General features: G+C 45.5%; 1 protein-coding gene across 1 annotated transcript in view; it reads right to left on the bottom strand.

Moving 5' to 3' along the window:
• The window catches only part of GRIN2B (glutamate ionotropic receptor NMDA type subunit 2B), a 48,381-nt gene that overhangs the window by 25,017 nt on the left and 1,788 nt on the right, over window positions 1-21,576 (bottom strand). Inside the window, exons 2-3 of the mRNA XM_032593771.1 lie at window positions 13,961-14,089; window positions 2,638-2,789 (exon numbers count right to left, since the gene is read on the bottom strand). Of these exons, the coding sequence (XP_032449662.1) occupies window positions 2,638-2,789; window positions 13,961-14,089 (281 nt within the window). The remainder of the gene's footprint in view (window positions 1-2,637; window positions 2,790-13,960; window positions 14,090-21,576) is intronic.

Genomic DNA, 21,576 nt, shown 5'->3' on the forward strand with positions numbered 1-21,576 from the left:
CAGCTGAAACTACGTACCTGTGAAACACTACATCCCCATTAGTTCTATGCATTTTGACCATACACAGAATCTTGTAACCCCAGGCACAATCAGGACATAGAACAATCCCATCACCTGCTGAAACACCCCCCACCTTTAACCTCTGGAGACCACTGATCTGTTCTCTATCCCCGTTAAGTTTTCTTTTCCAGAATGTCATTGAAATGGAATCATACAGCACGTAACCTTCTGAGATGGGTTTTTGCACTTCTAATAATGCCCTTGCGATGCATCCAGGAGGATCTGTAGGTCATTCCTTTTTATTGCTGAGTAGAATTGCATTGTACGGGTGTATCGGCTTGTTTATCCATTTATCCATGTAAGGACATTTAGGTTACTTTCGGTTTGGGGTAGTTACAAATAGAGCAGCTGTAACATTCATGTGCAGGTTTCTGCGTGAGCATAAATTTTCATTTCTCTAAGGTAAACACCCAGGAGTGGGAGTGCTGGTTCACATCTCCACCCCCTGCCCAAAGGGCAACTCCTTTTGCATCTCATTTTTCTTTTGATCTTCCCAATTTCCCCATGAGCTATAAAGGAAGTACCGCAACTGTTCCTGTCTTTTTGTTGTCTGCTACTGAATTCTCCCCTCATAATATCCTACAGCCTGACCAGAAGGAAGCAGGGGTGTGTGTGTGTGTGTGTGTGTGTGTGTGTGTCTGACTTCAGACTCTGAGCAATGTTTGAAGCCAGGAGGAGGTGGTTGGAGAAATCAGCCTCCCCCCCCTCCCCCACTATGGTCCCTGTTTGCCCAAAGGGGTAAGACAGGCAGATGGTAATCTATACATTAGGCTTTCTGAAGGCACAGTCTTCCTCACTGTTCCATGGCCCATAAATGCTTAGGACACGCAGGACAACGAGGCTGTCTCTGCTTACACTGAAGGACAATTTAATGGTAAAACAGTAAGTGTTACCTGTGGGTTATGGGCTCTAGAGACTGAAGCTCAAATCTGAGCTCCATCATTTATTAACTGAGTGACTTAATACACAAGCCAATTGGCTTTGAAACTGAATGGCAACAATGTTCTAAAAGGAGAAGTCAGGCCTAACATTCCATTACAAATCCTCCCCTTCAAAACCTGGGGCCCAGGATCGCCACTCGGGACCCTCCCCATGGAACCACCCGGCTGTGGATATAGTCACAGATTAGAGTATAAGATTCTTCATGAATTATAACCTTCATGAAAGCTATAATCTGGGACGGAGGCGGAAGAAATAAATAATTATTATACGTTTCATTATAAATTATTCATTGGAGAGAATATTGTTCAAATTCACTCAGCAGAGGAGACTGAACTGCAATAACAATAACATCACAGAATGTACTTAGAAGACACAGGTATATAATAAAAGGGCCGAAATTAATTCAGTTCTCTTCCTGGGCCCCTGGAGAGCCGGATACCATTCTGTTACTGCCAGAAAGTGAGTTAGCACATACTAAACACTCAATATCTTAGTCATTTCTATTCTTTTTTCTCTTATTAATATCAGCGCTGTGGTTGTCCATCGTGGCAAACACACAAAGTCTGCATATGAAGGAATGTGCACTTGGATAGGAGAAGCCTGGCAAGTACGGCTTCACAATTCCGCATGCTATGCTGCTGGAGAAGCAGCCCTTTGCCTCTCTGGGCTCAGCATGGAACTGGGACTCCTCCGACGGACTCTGGAGGGGAGGAGGTGGTGGAGGGAACAGCATGCCCTCCGCTGTCACCACCCTCCTGCTGTGCCCCCAGAAAGAGCGTATAGGAAATACAATGTGCCAGTTCTTCAGATTCCTGGAATTCGGTTAATTATTAGTTTTCCTCCTAGCAAAACAGTCATCTCTTTTGCAGTTTACAAAATTTAGATATATGAACCTTAATAAATATTTCCTAAAATAGTTCATAAAATCAGGTAATGGCTTTAGAGTTTATGTAAGCTCTCTGAGGTTTGGCCCTGAGCTAGGAGAGCTGAGCAGATGATACAGAAGCTACTACTCCTGTATTAGCTTTGCCAAGTCATACCTGTGCCCCGAAGTCTTACATGTTTGGCCAAGTCTTATGTCTGGCCATAGAGTATCATCATCGGCACACATTCAATGGCTGTAATCCATGCATTAAGTCACTAAGCTCTGATATGAAATAAAGCAACAGATACAGTCCCTCCATGACTGTTCAGCTGGAAATTAAAATGGGAAGCAGCTAATGCTTCCATGGTAACGTACCACACAACTGACATAGAGTAACTCAATCTTTCCATCGACCCTACAAGCTGGAATGGTCATCCCCACTCAGCGGACAAGAAAACTGATGAACAGTGTGGTAAGTCATTTGAATAAGGCTACACAGCCAGAAACCAGTGGAACAAGGGTTCAAACCCAGGGTCCTCACATGACCATAAAAGATACCACAGAGTTCTATCCACACCAAACAGATGCTTGGCAAACACATGTCGGGTAGAAGAATCCAATGACTAGAGGACTGTGCCAAGTTCCAAACGGGACGTAAGGCAGGCGAGGGCTCTGCAAGTTCAGAGGGAGCAAGGATCATCATGAGGGGGTGGGGTGGGGCGCTAACGAGAGGAGGCAGAGACGGAGCTCTTATAGGTTGGCCAACTTACATCGGTGGAGGTGTGGGGAGGGCCCTCGAGGCAAGAGGAGGGACTCAAGTACTGTGACGTCACTGAAGTGGGAAAGAACGTACATGGGAACGTGGAGCAGTGAGTTGGCGCACAGACGGAGGCCGTGCAGCAGCACCCGCTGCACGGTCAAGCTGCAGAAGGATGCCACAGCACTTATGTAGCACTATTCAGCTACAGCAATGTGGCTAGAAAAGCAGAGAGGCTGGAGCAGAGACATTCACTGCAAAATGACTAAGGGTCTGGACTATTTTCAGGGGGAACATCATGGGAGGAATATATGAGAGAGATCTAGAACATAAGCCCTGACAGGATCCAAGTCAGCCTGGATATTCAGGAGGACAAAGGAAGGAAAAAGCGGTGGAGTCCACATCATCCCACCCCCTCATCTGCCACCACGCTCCTTCGCCCATCCTTCAGCAGCCATGCTGGCCTCTGAGCCATTCCTAGAATATACCAGTCATGCCCTAGCACGCTTGTCTCTCTGCTCAGAAAGCCCCGGCTAGCCATCACTCCCTTACTCGGTGGTCTTCTCACCGAGGCCTTCTCTGACCACTCGACTTAAAATTGCAACTCATCTGCCAACACCATCTCCCTCCTCTGCCTGATGTTAGCAGTTAACGCCTAATATTGTACACAAGTGCTGTTTCAATTCATTTTCCTTTTCCTCCTTTTAGAATGCAAGTGACATGAGGGAGAAGATTCTGTCTATGCTGATCACTGCTGTATCACTAGCGCCTAGAACAGGACCTGGAATTTAAGAGGCTCTTGGTGCGAATGAATGAATGAATGAATCAATCAATAGCACACTCCTTACTGGTGAGTGCGTTATCATGCAACACAAAGAACACAAAGTTGCACGGCAGTGTTTCTTAGATCCAGTGCTACTGTGGCACAGCTAGTGAATAAGGAGTTAATTTGTCCTCATGCTAGCTGAGGACATCTTTTCTGGCACCTTCTCCATCTTCCCTTCAAAAAAATATGTCAGATCTGAGATCCCACAAGAGCTTGTCAAATTTAGGACTTGACAATGCATATGAGTATTTCTTTGGCACCAAAAATGTGACAGAATTGGAGATTATTATGGTAACATGCAGATGAAGTGAAACAGAGGTGTAAGGACAATGGCATTTGATTTTTATCCCGAAGTCATCCCATGTGTGACAGGTGGCCTTGGTCATGCTCCCTCAACCTACCCTTAGGTGAGACTTACAACGAGGTGTTACTGCCATGCACCCCCTTTCTCATACCGACCGGGGAGAGTGCATGGACTGTTGCAGATATATTATAAAAGCTGTGGGTGCTAGCAAAGAGAAGTGGCCTTTAAAGATTTCAAGTAAAGGGTACAGATGGATTCACCATGGAAACTGGGATTCTGGAACTTCAGGAGCAGCCCTAGCAGCTCATACACAGTTTGGGGGAGAAAACCGAAGGTTACTATCGGGACTTTCACATGCCAGATTCCCCAGTGAATTTAGGGGGTGCTCCAGTTGCTAGCATGCTAAGCTGAGGTTCCTAACACGAAGCTGGGGCAGGGGTAGGGCAGGGGTAGGGCTGCCAATGGACTATGCCAGGCAGGGCCGAGGGCAAGTAAGGATCCAGGGAGAGGCACGTCAGGGGGGACAGACACACCTCTGCCTTCCTGGCAATCAATCAGATCCATCAGTTCCAAACCGAGAAATGGAAATGCCAGCATGTGCACACACGGTCACATTGTGACCCATTTACAGCACAGCAGAACTTACGGCTTTGGTCAATAAAGTCAGCCTTATGCGGGGGGCACTCCAGTTTATAGAATGTCAGTGCTGGGAGGGGGCCTTAGTGAGCCCACAGTGCCTACTGCCTCCCTTTCTGGGGTTCACAGTGGACCCTCTCAGGGGAGGGTTCTGATGAGTCCTTTGGTAAAGAAACTTATTAAACCTGACACAGAACTTTCCCAAACATATTCTGCCATGGATTTTTAAAAAGAATACCCATTATGTTTCCCAGAACATTAGTGGGCTGTGAAACACAGTTTGAGAAATGCCCACTGAGAGACTTCTTCCCTGTTCGCAGCCAGAAACAGAGGCCTGGACAGTTTTATTAACTCTCCAAGACCAAATAGCCATTCCCTGCTCCTGTCCCCTCCTTTCCTTCCTTCCTCCTGTTACCACACACGTACTGAGCGCCCAGTCGGCATCTGCAATGCGGCCAGAGCCACACCATGCTTTGACATGTAATAGTTCAATGTGCCTACGACATCCTTAATGGGCCTCCAATTACAATGGTAACACAATTATTCTAAGGTGATGGCTACAAAAGTAAAAGATCAACAGCCATAGGGCAGAGGAATGGAATTTAATTTTGCCAGCTGACTGAGGGCAAGCCAAAAAAGCCCTTTTACTTTCAACCATTGCGTTGAAAATCATTCTGAACTATGTTAATTCGCGTTCCTTTCTCGGGTTACCCTCCATTCAGACATATTCAGTAAGTATCTGCTTTGTGTCCTGGTACTGGGATGTGGATGCTTATGCAGGGATTTAGACACAGAAGATCACAGATGGTTTAAGAGGTGACATTTAACATATATTTACTCCAGGAAAATCTCAGAAACTATTTTTACCTTTTTTAAAAAAAAATTTAATGTTTCTTTTTGAGACAGAGAGACAGAACGTGTGTGGGGAAGGGGCAGAGAGAGAGGGAGACACAGAATCTGAAGCAGGCTCCAGGCTGCGAGCGGTCAGCACAAAGCCCAACGTGGGGCTCAAACTTGCGAACTGCAAGATCATGACCTGAGTTGAAGTTGGACGCTTAACCAACTGAGCCACCCAGGCGCCCCATCAGAAACTATTTTTACTTTTAATAATTCCTTTACATGAGCCTGTTTGGTTATCATTTCTCTCTTTGCCCCTATGAAAGTGGAAAATGGCATGGTGGCCATATTTCAGGGTTGGCCACTTCTTGTTAAAGAAGTCATGGGGAAGCAGAAATGTCCAGTGGAAAGCTGGATGATTGTGAAGGCAAGGTCTCACCACTGAGACAACCGTGTAGACATGGCACATGGACCCACTGAGGGGCCACTGTACTCCTCTCCCACGGGACATGGAGAGCAATCGGGGCTTCAAAGAAGACAAGTCCTGAAATCACTTTATAATTTAAGAGCCGACAAACCACAATAGCAGTGCGGTTGGAGACCCCCATTTATTCACCATTCTTCTTCAATACTGCCTGCTCAATTTGGATGACTTGGGAGTAGAAACCACAAGATGAGCAAACCCTGTCTGCTACTATAAATGTCAAATATTTCTTATCTACATTACCTACCCCCAACCCATTAGTTTACGAAACTACCTTCCACTGTTTCTCAAATCCAAATGGCTAATAAAGAAAGAAACGCACTGGCTAATCCTGTGAACACTATACGAATTATGTAACTATCTGAGGCATACATTCATTCATTGACTAAATGATTATTCAATCTGTTCTTCAACAAATATTTGAGCACCTATATTTGCAAGGCTCTATATAGCTACTGTGGATGTACCAGTGAACAGAGACAAAACATCTTGTCCTTAGAGAGATTACAGTATAGTAGGGAGAGACGAACATTATAAATATGTTAAATACCATTAGTATGTCACATCATGTAACATATAATTTCTATTAAGGAAAAAAAAAAGATAGAAAACCAGAGAGATAAATAAACTTATTTTAGAGCGTCTTCCAGATGTTAGATCAGATGCTTTGGTGGCCTGCCTACAGGATATCCCGGGCTCAGACTGCCTTTAAGGGACACGGTGTCACTGTTTCCTGGGAACTTTTGCCTCCAACAATATACAGTTGATAAGTGCCTTCCTCTTTGAATGTAACCCCACCATCTTGGTCTGATGTGAACTTTCAGAGGGACAATTTCAAGTTTTCATCAGATATACTTTTCTACTTAAAATGAAACCCAAGGTGTATTTCATTCCAGGATGGGAGAGGATACTTTTTGTAGAAGAAACGAATGGGCTAAAGGGACAGGATTACTGGCAGGACAGCTCGCCTATGAATTGCAACACATTATCCAGGAAAATAATACAGATGAGTCCATTTCACACTTATATTAGTAAAATCATGTCCGAGTGGATATCATTAGAGGGAATGTGTGCACTCCCGGGGATACTGTCTCACCCACATGGAAGCTAAAAGTTTCATTACTGAGTTTCACAACGATTCATTTAAGATACCAGGGAACTGGGTCCCTTGAATGGTTCCAAGTACATGTGTCACATTCCCTTGGTCAATGCTTTACAGAGAAGATAGCCTACTTTAAAATTATTCTATAGGGGTGCCTGGGTGGCTCAGTTGGTTAAGCGGCCGACTTCGGCTCAGGTCATGATCTCGCGGTCCGGGAGTTTGAGCCCCGCGTCGGGCTCTGTGCTGACAGCTCAGAGCCTGGAGCCTGTTTCAGATTCTGTGTCTCCCTCTCGCTGACCCTCCCCCATTCATGCTTTGTCTCTCTCTGTCTCAAAAAAAATAAATAAACGTAAAAAAAAATTATTCTATAAATTCCAAATCAGGAGTCAATTAACAGAATGGGAAAAAATCTTAGCCAATGCCGAAGTAAGCTGTCAAGAAAGTTTTTCTTTATCAAACAAGAGGCCCCTGTGACTGGGCAGGTGGGATTCTTGGTAAAAGGGTAGGCATGGTCAGCTTGAGTTGAGAGTGGGAGATAACTTACTGTTCACACAGGGGAGGGTCTCATTTTCCTTAAGAAGTTCAATGATGGGATGGAAAACTTGCTCTTTAAATCTGCTATGACACTAAATTGGACTGGATGGCTGGCCATTTGGGACAGAGAATTAAATAGCAAAACAATAAGTGTGGCATGATGAAAGAGGATATTAAAAGGATGAAGTTCAATTAGGAAGCATACAAAGTAAGTCTCACAGGATGTAAAACCATAGTGCCCTCCAGTGAGAAGGGACAGGAACCGGCTTTGTCAAAAGCATGGTCAAAAAGATTGTGACGCCCTAGCGGACCACAGGCTGCACGGGTTGACAACACAGTGCTGCTATTTAAATAGGGAGCCTATAAAGGGAAGTATGGTAGGTGGGAAGGAGAATATCAGGACCACGGTGTATCACTAGGAGGGCATTATGGTCCCGGTGTGCTCTTTTCTAGAACTCACAATGGAAATTTGAGGAGGTTCAGAAAGTGATGGAAGGCAATGGGAGCAAGTTTTAAGATAAAAAGTTAGGGGTGCCTGGGTGGCTCAGTCGGTTAAGCATCCGACTTCGGCTCACGTCGTGATCTCGCGGTTCGTGAGTTCAAGCCCCGTGTCGGGCTCTGTGCTGATAGCACGGAGCCTGGAGCCTGTTTCAGATTCTGTGTCTCCCTCTCTCGCTCTGACCCTCCCCCGTTGATGCTCTGTCTCTCTCTGTCTCAAAAATAAATAAACGTTAAAAAAATTTTAAAGAAACATAAAAAGTTAAAAGATTGGGTTTATTTAACCTTGAAATGAGCACCCAAGGACATTGCACTGTACTTACTACCTTCTGTTTTAAGCATTGTTTGAGTGTCTGCCTCCCTCACTGGACTATGAGACCAGGGCTATCTCGGCAGGTCCCTAATACTTCATAGGTAGGGTCTCCATGACATTTGGGCCATACTTCTACTAAAATCACATGTGCCATTTATCAGAAATTCTAATTTAACTGGGTGTCCTGAATTTGTATTTGCTAAATCTGGCAATCCTGCTCTTAGGGTAATTGGTAGCCATCCAATAAATACTTGTTAATTTTTATCAGGTACTAGGTATTATGTGAAGTGCAGAGAATAGAATAACTTACATTAAGAAAAAACACACAGATGATACAACACAGGACTCAGTCAACCCAAAGAACAGTGGAAAGGGGCGGGATTTTGGTAAGAGGCAGAATCCAGGTTGAACAAGGAGCTGATCAAGGGTAGGAGGGGTTTCTGGAGAGACCCTTTGAGATGAAGAAGCCCAACTTATTGTAGAACAAGCCTCCAGGCTTTAGCCATGAGCAGCATGGCAGCTGCGAGGACTCCTGAGACAGACTGTGTGGTTAGGCTCTGAGCTCAGGGCTTGGGCAAAAAAGGTTAGCAAGAGCATGCCTGCATAGAGCTGTTTGGATATTTACCCTGTTCCAGTAAGGGGTTTATGGCAGATATATAGGGTCTATCTGTTGAATAAATAAAGATTAGATCGTGAGACTGGAAAGCAATGAAACTGATTAGAGCGCACTTACATTATAGTTGCATTGTACACATATGCAGGATAAGGTGCACTAAGGTAGTATGTGTTAAGTGGGAATTGGCTGGCAGGGACCCTCAATAGTTTGGGGGATGGGAAGAGATGGGAAGAGCTGGGAACTGAGAGGAGGAGCTGTAGGGACTGAAACCGTTGGGTCTCAGGCTCTCCCAAACTCACATCTAACCCGACCTTCTGGGAATTTTCCAAATGGCAAGGGGTCACTGGCGAGCATCAGTATTTCCTTCATTAGTGGACAAATTATGATAGCATAGCAACCATTTATGACAGTAAGAACATAATTTCCACCACTAAATTAGTCAAAATGGATAATAATGATAAATTAGGAATATTATAAAATTCCCCGGTTTCATCAATAATTTGCAGTGAAGCTAACTAAGGTTCTTCTCCAAGTCTCCAAGACAGCTGAACTGGGAACAGTTAGGTTTACTTTTTCTGAGCATCTGAAAGGAAAGACAATTCTTTGGCAATACAGACCATGCAAGTAGGGAAGGTTTTGAGAGAAACCCAGTTTTATAATCTGTCCACTCCCATAAGAAATTGTTTGGGGTAGGGCCCAGTAGTCAAATGAAATCGTATTTGTTTTTTTTTTTTTAATTTTTTTTTAACGTTTATTTATTTTTGAGACAGGGAGAGACAGAGCATGAACGGGGGGGGGGGGTCAGAGAGAGAGGGAGACACAGAATCTGAAACAGGCTCCAGGCTCTGAGCGGTCAGCCCAGAGCCCGACGCGGGGCTCGAACTCACGGACCGCGAGATCGTGACCTGAGCCGAAGTCGGACGCTCAACCAACTGAGCCACCCAAGCGCCCCAAATGAAATCGTATTTGAAGTAACTGTTTTCTATCACAGCGATAGGTGACAGACGTAGATTTGGAAACAGTCACTGAATTCTTACTCTGCACCTTGGAGTGCGCTAAGTGCTTTCTCTCAAAAGACCCAGAAGGATGGCTGAAAAAAGGACGATTGGGCACCTCTTGCCTATGACAGACACCCTTCTTCCAGGCAGCCTTGGCTCCAGAGCTATTTTCTGGGACTCTGAGCAGTGAGGAGTGACCCCTCCATTCTCCCTTGCACACCTTTACAGCCCTGACGTATGACTTGCCCCCCGTCAACACCCCCACCCTGAATCTCACTGAAATATGCAAGTGCAGGGAGCCGGGAGGGTGGCGGCGGGACCACAGAGTGGGTTCTGGAGTGGATTAGCAGCAGTTTGTGTCTTTCAACGCATATGTTAATCATCTACTGGAAACAGCATGGACTTTGTGAGATGGGTTTAGGCACAAAACAGGGGTCTGCCATAGGAATCGAGCCCTACCATTGATTGAGGGATTAGTAGACACCATTCTGAGCACTTTAGAGGTATTTTAAGTCTTTGATAGTACAAAAGCTATAACGTAGGCAACACTCTCATCCTCATTTTATGATTAGGAAACTGAGACACTAGAGGGGTTTGGGAGCCCAGCCATATCGCCTACTTTGCAGTGGCTGAGTCTCAGTTTCCTCTTCTGTAAAACAGAGGTAGCATCCGCCTAAAAGGTTTGGCAGGGTAAGCAAATGAGATAGAATGTAAAGCGCCCAGCCCAGCAAACGCTGCCCATGGTCACTTAAGACTGGCCCATCCTCTGAGGCTGTAGCTACACACGTAGCTTTACGTAGCGATTGATATGGACAAGGGCCACAGTTGCTAACATCGCGAAAGAACACATAATCCAAAGATCAATTTATTTTTGGCTTTGGAAATGCAACTGTTAATAGGTCGGCTCCAACCTATGAACAGGTTGTCCTCAACAGTTCATTTATAAATCAGCCGTTCAGAAACAGAAATACATTTCCCCAGAGAAACAATATTGTAAATGGGTAGCTCATTAAAGGCAATTTAATCCATAAGAGAGTGGAATTTTAGTGTTAATCTTATTAGCTTATGTTCTGGGAACATTCATTCACGTAACACGCTTCCAAGACGCAGCAGGCATTGTCCCAGGAGCTGAACAGTGTGTCTGTTGCCTTAAGGATGTTACAGGGCAGTGCAGGAAACAGCCATCTGATCACTGATTCTAGGGGAGGGTAACAAGGAAGGCTTCCGGCTATTGTAGGAGAAAGGGGTAGGCTATCTGGGGATGTGCAGGGGCAGGAGATGGGTGATGAAGTGTAGAGAAAAGGAGAGGAGACTTCCCTCACTTGAATTCAGGGCTCACCCTTGTACTTCACTTTGAATATTCAGATCCTACTTTCTGGGCCCGGTGCTCTCCTAAGCTCTCCTCCAGGGCATCCACACCTGGCACTCCCTATTTTCCTACATGATCCGTGTCCACAAAATTAAACCTACTGCCTTTTTTTCCAGTCCAAATAGACCATGTCTAGCTGCTAAGAGGGAGACAGTCTAAAAAAAGAAAAAAAAAAAGTGATTAAATCATCACTCAACATCCCGAAGATATTTGCATTTTAAGAAGCTGATTGTGTAAAACTTTTTGTTTTCTATATAAATGTTTAAACTACAAATATAAGCACATGAAACCATTCCATTAGAAGGTAGTGGTCGCTCAGACCGATTGGCCCAGCTCATGCACTGCCTTACGAACTACTTTCTTTCAGGGGTTTTTGACAAGTGAACCACACATCCTTAGCTGTTGTGAGGATGTCATGGTTGTTTTGTTTTGTTTTTGAGAGAGAGAGAGTAGAGGATAGGGGCAGGGGTGGGGGGGGAGAGAGAGAGAGAGAGAGAGAGAGAGAGAGAGAGAGAATCTTAAGCAGGCTCCATGCTCAGTGCTGAGCCTGACCTGACACGGGGCTTGATCCCACAACCCTGGGATCATGACCTGAGCCGAAATCAAGAGTCCGATGCCCCAGCGACCGAGCCACCCAGGTGCCCCCAGATGTCATGTTATTTTCATGTGCACACGGCTGCTCTCATAGAGTCCTGTAGTGCCAAAGAAGGGGGTGGTAGTGGCAGAATGGCTGCGTGTCTGGGTCACCTGTAACCTGGGGGGGACTTGTCCTGGAACATGGGTGTACAGAATGATGTGTGATTTCATGACACCTCAAATCAAAAAACTGAAGTCGCGTTATGAAGACTATTCCAGGGAGCTAGAAAGCCGCCCGGCTTCGCAGCACCAAACTCCTAGCCCCAGCCCAGGTCAGTGAAACCACAGCCGCCGAGCAGAATGCCCCCCTCTGCTGTGTGCTGTGTGTGGCTCTACCATCCCTAGCAGAGGGGACCAGAGTGACGATCACCTACTTGTGTTAAAAGCCTCTTTTCCACGACTTGGGGTGGAGAGGAGGGATTGCAATTCCAACTCAAGAGGAGATTCCGAAGTGTGGAATATTAGAGGCAGCTATTAGAGAAGTTCTCACAACCGTCATTAGTGGGGAATAAAGTATCTCTTTCTCTGCATATGGTGGCTCCTGAATGAACGAATGGCTGAACGGCACAGGCCTTTTCCAAATAAATTAATCTCGCAACGTGAGACCTCAGTGTTCACTGACTTCTTCCTCTGGGTGTGTGGATCGTTTTTTTTTTTTGTTTTTTTTTTTTTTGTGTACTCTGCATGGTGGACTTGCCCCTGACCGCAGGCATTCTGAGTATTGGTACTTTGAGGGCCACACCTGACCCCATGCTTACAGATGCCCACCATGTCCCGTACCATGTATTTATGGCTGTCAGACCGCAGGGGTATTTAAGGAAATCAGGCTGCTTGGTCTACACTGTTTGGGCTCCAAGTCATCCCGAATCTTGTCAGACCTAGTGGTGACCCTCTGCGTGGGGGCCTGAGTTGCACGGGGGTAACAGGTGCTCTGGGAGCCGGTGCTGACTTTGACTCTGCCCCATCTCCACGGGAAGCCTTCTCAGCCTTCTCCTGTCAGCAGCAGAGGATTAGAACAGACTCCTCTGGGCAGCAGCCTCTTGTCATTAGCAACCTGGAATCACTGCTGTGCTGAAGGCTGCATTGTTCTTCCACGTTTGAATATCAATTTGCATAATGAAGCAGGTGAGAGCGCCTCTTGCCCGTTCAGGCAGCCCTGATTGGCAGAGAGAAAGGGATTTGTACATAATTGGCCGCAATTAATTTGACGCCCTTTTATAAGGAGAAAAGGAAAAAGCAGAAAATTGCTCAGTGCTCCAAGTCAAAGCGGCATCTGCACCCTCTGCGGTGTGCGCGTGTGTCTGCAGCGATGGGTGGGTGTGTCATGTACAGGCATGTGAGTGGGAACCTTGTGCGCTCAGCTGCAATTTTTTTTTTTTTTTTTTTTCTGGGAGCAAGAAAAGGCTCATTCCCCGGAGGTTCCTGTGCCCGGGAGGTCCACGGCTGCAGTGTCCTTCATAACGCAATGCTGTTAGCCATCTTGTTCAATTTGTGTTTGAGGCCACTAGGAGACATCATTAGACATCCTAGCATTCTTTCTTTAGTACCACAATGACACCCAGCTCAACATCTCTTTTGTACTCAGTCCAAAAAAGGCTGAGTCCCAGCTGTCTCGGGGTCTGTTGGCAATCAGTTCTTGCAAGAAACTGAACTGGCTTGTACTTAACTCAGAACACGCTGTAGTGCTAGTGATAAGCTAGGAGATGTGTGAGCAAGTGTTAGGGAATTAAGCATTTGGCAGTTTTAATATCAAGGTGGTTTGTAGAACTTAAGCTACTCATGGTCTACCCCAAGGCCACAGATGCCTCAGAAACAGTCAATAAGTGTTCTTGCCTTACTTCCGTCCTAAGATGAAGACAGAGGGATGCAGCAGGGCACATTTCCCTCCTCTCCAATTCTTTCCTCTCTGCCTTCCTTTCCGCTGAAGGGAAGGTTCCTGAGAGTGAGATCTTTTCCTTTCTGGCTGGCTTGGGTAAGTCCATTGGTTTCTTCCTAAAAGAGAGAAACTCCGCATCCAAGAACATTCTATGTCCATTTGATTCGTTCATCTAGTCAACCCTCAATAAGTAAGTGGCTTTTAAATGTGTAAGAAATGAGTTCAGAAACAAAGGCAACAGAGCCTGTGCTGAACAATCTCTTAGATTCGAGTGAACAGAGTCCCTTCTATGTTCCTGTGCACTTACAGCTGGATCGAGAGTGGTCTAGCCACCCTCTGTGGTCCAATCACCCTCTCGAGAATCCGAGAGGTCAGGGCAGAAAGGGCCCCCATGACCGGGGGTTTGACGGTCTTCTGCCGCCTCAGGCCAACACCTCTAGAGGCACACGCAGGCACACGGGGCTCGGTCAGTGCAGTTAAATGGGACCGCTGCAGGTTTATGGGGTCAGTTCTTCCTAGATCAAATCCCGATGCCCTCACTTCCTAGTTGTAGGATGTCAGTGAATTTGCTTAACTGTTACATGATTCTCCTCATCTGTAAAATAATGTTAATAATATCTAGCTTAAAGGGTGGGTATGATGATTAAAAATATAAACAAATGTGAAGAGTCTCACAACAGACACATTCAATAAATGTTCAATAGGTGTTGAGAAACTCATGCAGATTTGGCCCCAGGAATCTCAGTGACTATCAGCTAGCCAAGATAAAGGTCAAAGTGAAGCCCACTGCTATAGATTTTGTATTCTAGCTGTTCTAGAAGAAGGGGATAAAGGCAGGGGAGCTAGGAAAGGTCCTGGGAGGCAGGAAAGCATTCACTTGATGGGCACTGTGCTGATCTAGCACTGATGGTCTCTATGCGTGGCCAGAGTTCAAAGCAGACTCTTCTCCTTGTCAGGCAAGTTCATGGGTTCCTCAGAGAGTCTTTCAGAGTGAGAACATTGGTCAGCAACTCCCTGATTGCAGCTGGCTGCTTACATCAGTCCCTCCGGCTTCTCCATCAGATGACACCCCTCCTGTGTATTTCTGTTTCGATTGCCTCATCCTAAGCAGGAAGCCCTTTGAGCAGGGTATCTTTAAAAACACCCCCCTCCGCTCCTGGCCCAGACTGACTCCCTCCTGCTCATGTGGCCTAATCTAGACTTGAGGAACAAAGGCCTACCTCATCACTGGTGGGGATCTGGACCACCCACCAGGCGAGTGGCTCAAGCCAAGACCCGTCATCCTCGATCTTCTCAGCTACAGGTCAAATGCCACTCTTTCTCCATTTGAAATGCAGGGGGTGAATGCCAAGCTCTCCAAATGATCCCTTCAAAACCCCTTTAGTGGGTATGAGGGGAGTGGGAGGATAGGAGGGGATGCCACGGGCCTCTAATAACTTCCCCCAAAGTAATGTGCTCTCATGACCCGTCTTACAGTTGTGGTTTCCTGGCCGCCTGCTGGCAGGTCCTGTGAGGTGGGAGCTTTTGCACCTGTACGTTACTTCTACCTGGATGGACAGGGTCCTATTCATTTGAAAAGGTTCCCCAAGTGACTTTGATATTCGTGCTCTGCTCCACCCCGCCCCTTCCCAGGCAGCTACTTCTCCTGTGTCCCCACAACAGAAAGAGCTACTCAAACAGACTAGCCATATAATGTTTCAAGTGAGGACCTGAAGCTCTCATCTTCCTCCTCCTGACTGCCTCCTGCGCGCACCGTGACGGAGCTTCTCACCTGCTTGTTTCCTTCTCTCCGTTCGGGCAGCTCTCAGGATCACACTGGCCTGGAGACAATGCCCCTGATAGTCTGAATCAAAGCCCTCCAGACAGGACTGCATAAAATACCAGAGCAAATACAGAGCATGAGTGGTCTCTTAATGGCTCTGTGTGAGCCATGCTGGAGAAGAAAACCCAATATCGAATTATGAATGAAATGGTTGGGCTTCCCCAGCCTCTGGCGGTCTCAGATCCCTACTGGCCCCAGCACATGCCCAGCTCTGCCGAAAGCTTCCAAAAATATAACAGGTGTTACACAGTCCACTGGGACCCTTGTCTACTCTTGCCATCATGATGGCAAGGAAGGGCACTGGAAGGGCAAAAAAGGCTGAAGCATCCACAGAGCCCAGAGCTCGCCCAGGCTACAATGTTCACTGTGGACACAACTGGAACCTGCCTAAAGCCTAATTCATTTTAGGCCTGATGCCTTTGGCCACATATAAATTGTGATGGCTGCACTAATTTGTCTCAAAGGACTTGCACTTAGTTTCCCAGCAAGAAACAGTACTTCTTAATAAATTCTCAACCCACAAGCCGAGATTTAGTGAGCGTATAAAAGTTTAGGCCCCTTATACTAAAACACTTATTTCTACTTTCTGTTTTCGATGAGAGAGAAAAGGATGTTGAGGAACTCTCTTATTTTTCTTTGGAGGAAATAAATTTCAAAATGAAGAAACTGCCTTCAGTAGTCGGCTAACCAGAACAGCTCTTCTCCTAGGACCAGAGACCTGGCTGTAAGTAGATTCCATCACCCCTGGGGGTCCCCAGAGCCACTTGCCCTTCCCAGCCTCGGAGAGATGGCCTGACAGAGAGAGAGAGACCTGAGATGGAAGTCACACAGATAAATTCAGTGATCTGACCAGTTCGAAGAAGTAATCGGCTCCTCCCACTCTTAGAGCACCCAAAGCTTAGGTACGGCCTGCCATGCTATAGGTTTTGATTTTTGTTAACTGAAATCATGTGTTGTTTATTGCAAACTGCAAATTTATTTGGGGCCCAGTTCAATTCAACAGAGGTGGGGAAACTGTGAATTCATGCTCATGTTAGCTTGTATAGTTGCATTTTTAAAAATGTTATGGCTCCAGGAAGGCTCTGTTCCTCTAATATCTTACATAGGGACATATTTCTAAGAAGAGTTATACAGAGTCCAAGATTGGTTCTGATGCTTTTCTTTGGCCCTTCTTCCTTCCTTTCTTTTCTTTCTTTCCTTCCTTCTTCCTTCCTTCCTTCCTTTCTTCCTTCCTTCCTACCTTCCCTCCTTCCTTTGTTTCTTTCCTTCCTCCTTCCTTCTTGCCTTCATTTCATTTTGTTTTATTTTTACTCATTTCACAGAAAGACGGCTCCCCTTATCAACAGAATGAGACAAACTTTCTTCTTTTGCCAGGTAAGAAAGACAACCTTTCTCAGATCTACACTGTAAAACTTATGGTCTATGTACATGGGAAATATATGTTCCTTATGTAGCTTTGTGTTAAGCTAGCTACCCAGTTATCTTGTTAACCATATGTATTCTTTTTTTTTTTAAATATAACTTATCATCAAGTTGGCTAACATATAGTGTATACAGTGTGCTCTTGGTTTTGGGGGTAGATTCCCATGATTCATCGCTTACATACAACACCCAGTGCTCATCTCAACAAGTGTCCATATGTACTTTTGGAAGATAGATATACAGTTGACCCTTGAACAACATGGTTTTGAACTGCCCAGGTCCATTTATATGAGGATTTTCTTCTATAAATACAATCTAGTAGTGTAAGTGTATTTTCTCTTCCTTATGATTTCCTTAATAGCATTTTATTTTCTCTACCTTTTAAAAAATATTTATTTATTTTGAGAGACAGAGAGAGAGCGAGCAAGCAGGGGAGAGGCAGAGAAAGCAGGAGAAAGAGAATCCAAGAAGGCACCACACTGTTAGTGGGAAGCCCGATGTGGGGCTCGAACCCATGAACCGTGAGATCATAACCTGAGTTGAAACCAAGAGTCAGATGCTTAACTGACTGAGCCACCCAGGCACCCCTTCTTTCTTCTTACCTTTATTGTAAGAAGGCAGTATGTAATACATATAAACATACAAAATATATGTTAATTGGCTATTTATGTAAGCATAAGGCTTCCAGTCAGCATTAGGCCACTAGCAGTTAAGTTTTGGGAGAGTCAAAACTTATACTCAGATTTTTGACTGTGCAAGGGATTGGTGTTCCTACCCCCACGTTGTTCAAGTGTCAACTGTATATATATGTGTGTGTGTGTGTGTGTGTGTGTGTGTGTGTGTGTATGTGTGTGTGTATATATGTATACACACATGAACACACACACACACACCCACACACATATATGAGTGTGCATTCCTGTGTAGCAAAGAATCTAACAAGGAAGATCCGCTCATCTACATGAAGAGAGAGGACACCTGTTTACCTTTGTTAAGAAAAATGTCACCTGTGCCTTTTGATCAAATCAAGTCCCTTCTAGTTCTGTGATTTGAACAACGCAACACAATCCAGAACATGAGAGGGGTGCATTAATCATATTTTTCCCTAGAAAGGAGTTATGGAAATGATACATCATACAAAAACAGGTTCTCAATCCCCTTTGATAATGTTACTATAAAGAGGTCTAGTAGAAGGTTGTGTGGGAAGTGTGCACACACAAATGACACACACAATATACTGTGAGGAGCTGACCGAAATCAGGCTGAAGGACAGAGCGAACGGGAGCACACAATGACACTTAGGTTTTTTACTGTCTCCCTAAATAAAATCCACCAGCACGGAGAAGACTTCCGTCACATGTAAAACATGTCTCTGCAAATCTTCAGTGTGATGTTGATCAATTCTTTGAAGCAAAAGAGCTGAAATGGATCCTGCTGTAAGAAATACCCACGCTGGAAGGATGGGGCCGGGTGCTGACAGAGGAGACAGAGACGAGTAAGAGAAACTCCGAAGTTTAACGTCTGCAAGGAGCTCAGAGCGCAGGTGGTAAGAGAGTCACAGAGGCCCTGTAGGAGTTTCCTGTGGCTGCCTTTACGAATTACCATTAAAACAACACACAGTTATTTTCACACAGCTCTGGAGGCCAGAGGTCCAAAATCAAAGTGCCAGCGCTGTGCTTCCTCCAGAGGCTCTAGGGGAGAATCTATTCCTTGCCTCTTCCAGCTTCCAGGTGGTTCTTGTGGTTGTAACACTCCAGTCTCTGCTTCTGCCTTCTCCTGATATTCTCTTCTGTGTCAAATCTCTACCTTTCTCTCTTGCCCAAGAACACTTGTCATTGGATTTAGCACCAACCTGGATAATCCAGGATGATCTTATCTTGAGATCCTTAACTTAATTACATCTGCAAAGATGTTTTTTTCCAAATACAGTTATTACTCACAGACTCCAGGGCTTAGGATGTGGATGTATCTTTTAGGAGGTGGCCCATTCAACCCACTATAAGCCCCAACAGTATAGCAGAGGTCAGAAGTAAGGAATCCTGTGTGGGAAGCCATGGAATGTCAGGAAGCAGGTGGCCAAGGGGACAGGGGGCCAAGGTGAAGCCTGATTCTGTGGAGAGGCACACAGAAAGTAGAGAAAGGAGACTCTGGGTTCCCCTTTGGAGCCCAGCAGTCAACACCAGGCCATGTGCACCCTGGAACTAGGGTGACCACTGCAAAGTCCCACTGGATGCCTTGGTCAAGTCAAAACTGGACTCAGGAATTAGGGTTTGAGTAAAAAATGGACTCAGGAATTAGCAAGAGGCAGAAGTAGTCCCATTCTCAAATAAAATTAGAGAGGTGGTGATAGCTGATGCTGATCAACAGAACTGGGGCTGGGCAAGCCCCAAGCTTTGTTCTGGATCTATCTTGACGAAGGCCACCCTGGAAAGAATGAGGGATATTGGGGTGACAGCCCACATACAATGTCATATTGGTTCTGGTAATGGAGCGACAAAGGGGCAGGTGCCCCTTCCCCTATGCACGCATGCCGTGTGCCCTGTATTCGCCCAGGGTCTGAGGAGTTTTCTTTTCTTATCACATCCTCCAGAATTACTCTTGACCAGCTGTTACAAGAGGACCAGTTGCTTGACAGCTCCACAGGACTCCCACGCAAGAAATCACACCCTATTTTGCTCAGCTACCTGAAGGTCCGGCACAGGCCCTCGTTTCTAGCTCCCTGGCTAGTTAGTCATGCCTGCCACTTCCCCAAGTAAACTATTTTTGGCTCAGTGTTCCGTGATCTGACCAAGAGGGTCAGGCCCAAGGTGTGACAGTTCCAGCTTGAGGTCAGCTGTCTCTCACTGGCTTTCGGTCTAAAATTAATAGGACAAGGAAGACGCCTCTGCACAGTGGACAGCACAGCCCATTTTCCTCATGTGCTCAAATACCATCCAAACATTACATGTCCATGTATTGTGGTGTAAATATGCTTATTGCTAGGCTGGTTTTCTTCCAGAATGCATATCGAACCTGTTTGCATGTGGATTTAAAAATCCTACACTGTCTGTATTCCAAAAGGATATGAGATGACTTCAAGATCCTATGAGGCTTCACAGAAACTCAGAATAATCATTATCTAGAAAAGCCATAGGCCCTCCCCCAGTGGTTAGAAGGCTGTCCTGATTATACCTTCCATGTTGCAAGCAAAGGAGGTTGTCCTTGTTAACTAGACAAGCACCTTTTGGACATTTTACAGTTAATAAAAAATTCCCAGGGTTCCTGGAAGAAAAAAACCGCGAAAAACAACGTGGGTGCACATCACATTGGTGGTGAGAATGCGTGAAGCAGGACGTAGCCAAACACGCTTGGAAACCCCATGGTCGGACGGCGGTTTCCAGCGACCTTCAAAGTCTCTGCCTCCTTGCGGGCTTTCTTCACCCCATGACTCCGTAACTGTCCCTTCTCTCTCCTGCTGCCACCCCTCTCCCCTCCTCCAGCAGGGGCTGAAAGTTCAGGGTCACACTGGGCTCAAGCTAAAGTCAATTTGTGGGCCATTAACCTGCACAAGTACTGGAAATCACCATTATTCTCGATTTAAAGTAATGCCTCGGAAAGCCTCCTTAAATAAAGTGCAAACGTTAAGATACTGTCTAATTACTGTGGATCAGTTCATCAGATAGCTGCTTTTTGGCAGAGGAAAAGGATCTAACATGTTATGCTTTGACAAGGTAGATGGGAGGATAGGAAGGAGGAGGATTAACGGAAACAAAGCACTGGTATCTAAACAGGATGGAACACTGTTTAAGGGCCCTAGGCAGCGAAGAACATCAAAAGGGAAATTACTTAACCTTTCCCACTTCAGTTTCCTCATCCACAAATGAAAACATTAACAGTGTCATTACATGAGATAATCTATGTAACGTAACTGGCATTCTGCCTGGTTTGTGAGAGCTGAAAACAACGTTCGCAGAGATATTATTGTTGAAGTTATGTTAATAATAGCGATGACTGTTATTACCATTATCCGTAACAGAAGTAGTAACAGTAGTCCTGGGGGTGGCGGTGTATGGTGACCTGAGGGTTTAGTGGACCTGATACAGAAAGTCATTAAGTTAGAGAACAGAAAATGAAATGAAAAAGCGGGGGCAGGGTGTCAATACCAATCCTTAGCTACGTCATAACTTGGTCTGGGATGAGCTACGAGGGAGAAATCCTGGCAAAGTGATTTTAGAGCCAAACACCCAGGGACTCAAACCTTGGCTCTGTCACTTGCGAATGTGGGACTTTAGGGAAGTCAGTAAACTTCCCAGAGTCTCGGTGTCATATTTGTAAAGTGAGAATGATCATACCTACGTGAAGAATACACATATAAGATATAGGTAACGTGCATAATGGGCCCGGTAAATATGTCCCTTCCTTCACCTGGTGGTCAGGCTCTTTCCCCTCCTTTCTGTGGCTGGCGGGCTGCAAAATGAGAAATCCATCTGGATAGGTGAGAAACAGTAGAAGAAGTAGCATGGTGGGCTCTTTGTTAAGAGGAGAAAGATGTCACCAGCTTCCTTACATTTTCCTCCCACTGGGGGAGCCGAGGGAATGTACAGTAGGGCTGCTAAATGTTAGAACTTGCACCCATATTTAGTTACAGCATGTAGTGGGATAATTCTGAATTCACTGATGTAATGTGCTAGTGCACAGTG

The sequence above is a fragment of the Lynx canadensis genome, chromosome B4, assembly GCF_007474595.2.
Source record: "Lynx canadensis isolate LIC74 chromosome B4, mLynCan4.pri.v2, whole genome shotgun sequence".
Taxonomy (NCBI): domain Eukaryota; kingdom Metazoa; phylum Chordata; class Mammalia; order Carnivora; family Felidae; genus Lynx; species Lynx canadensis.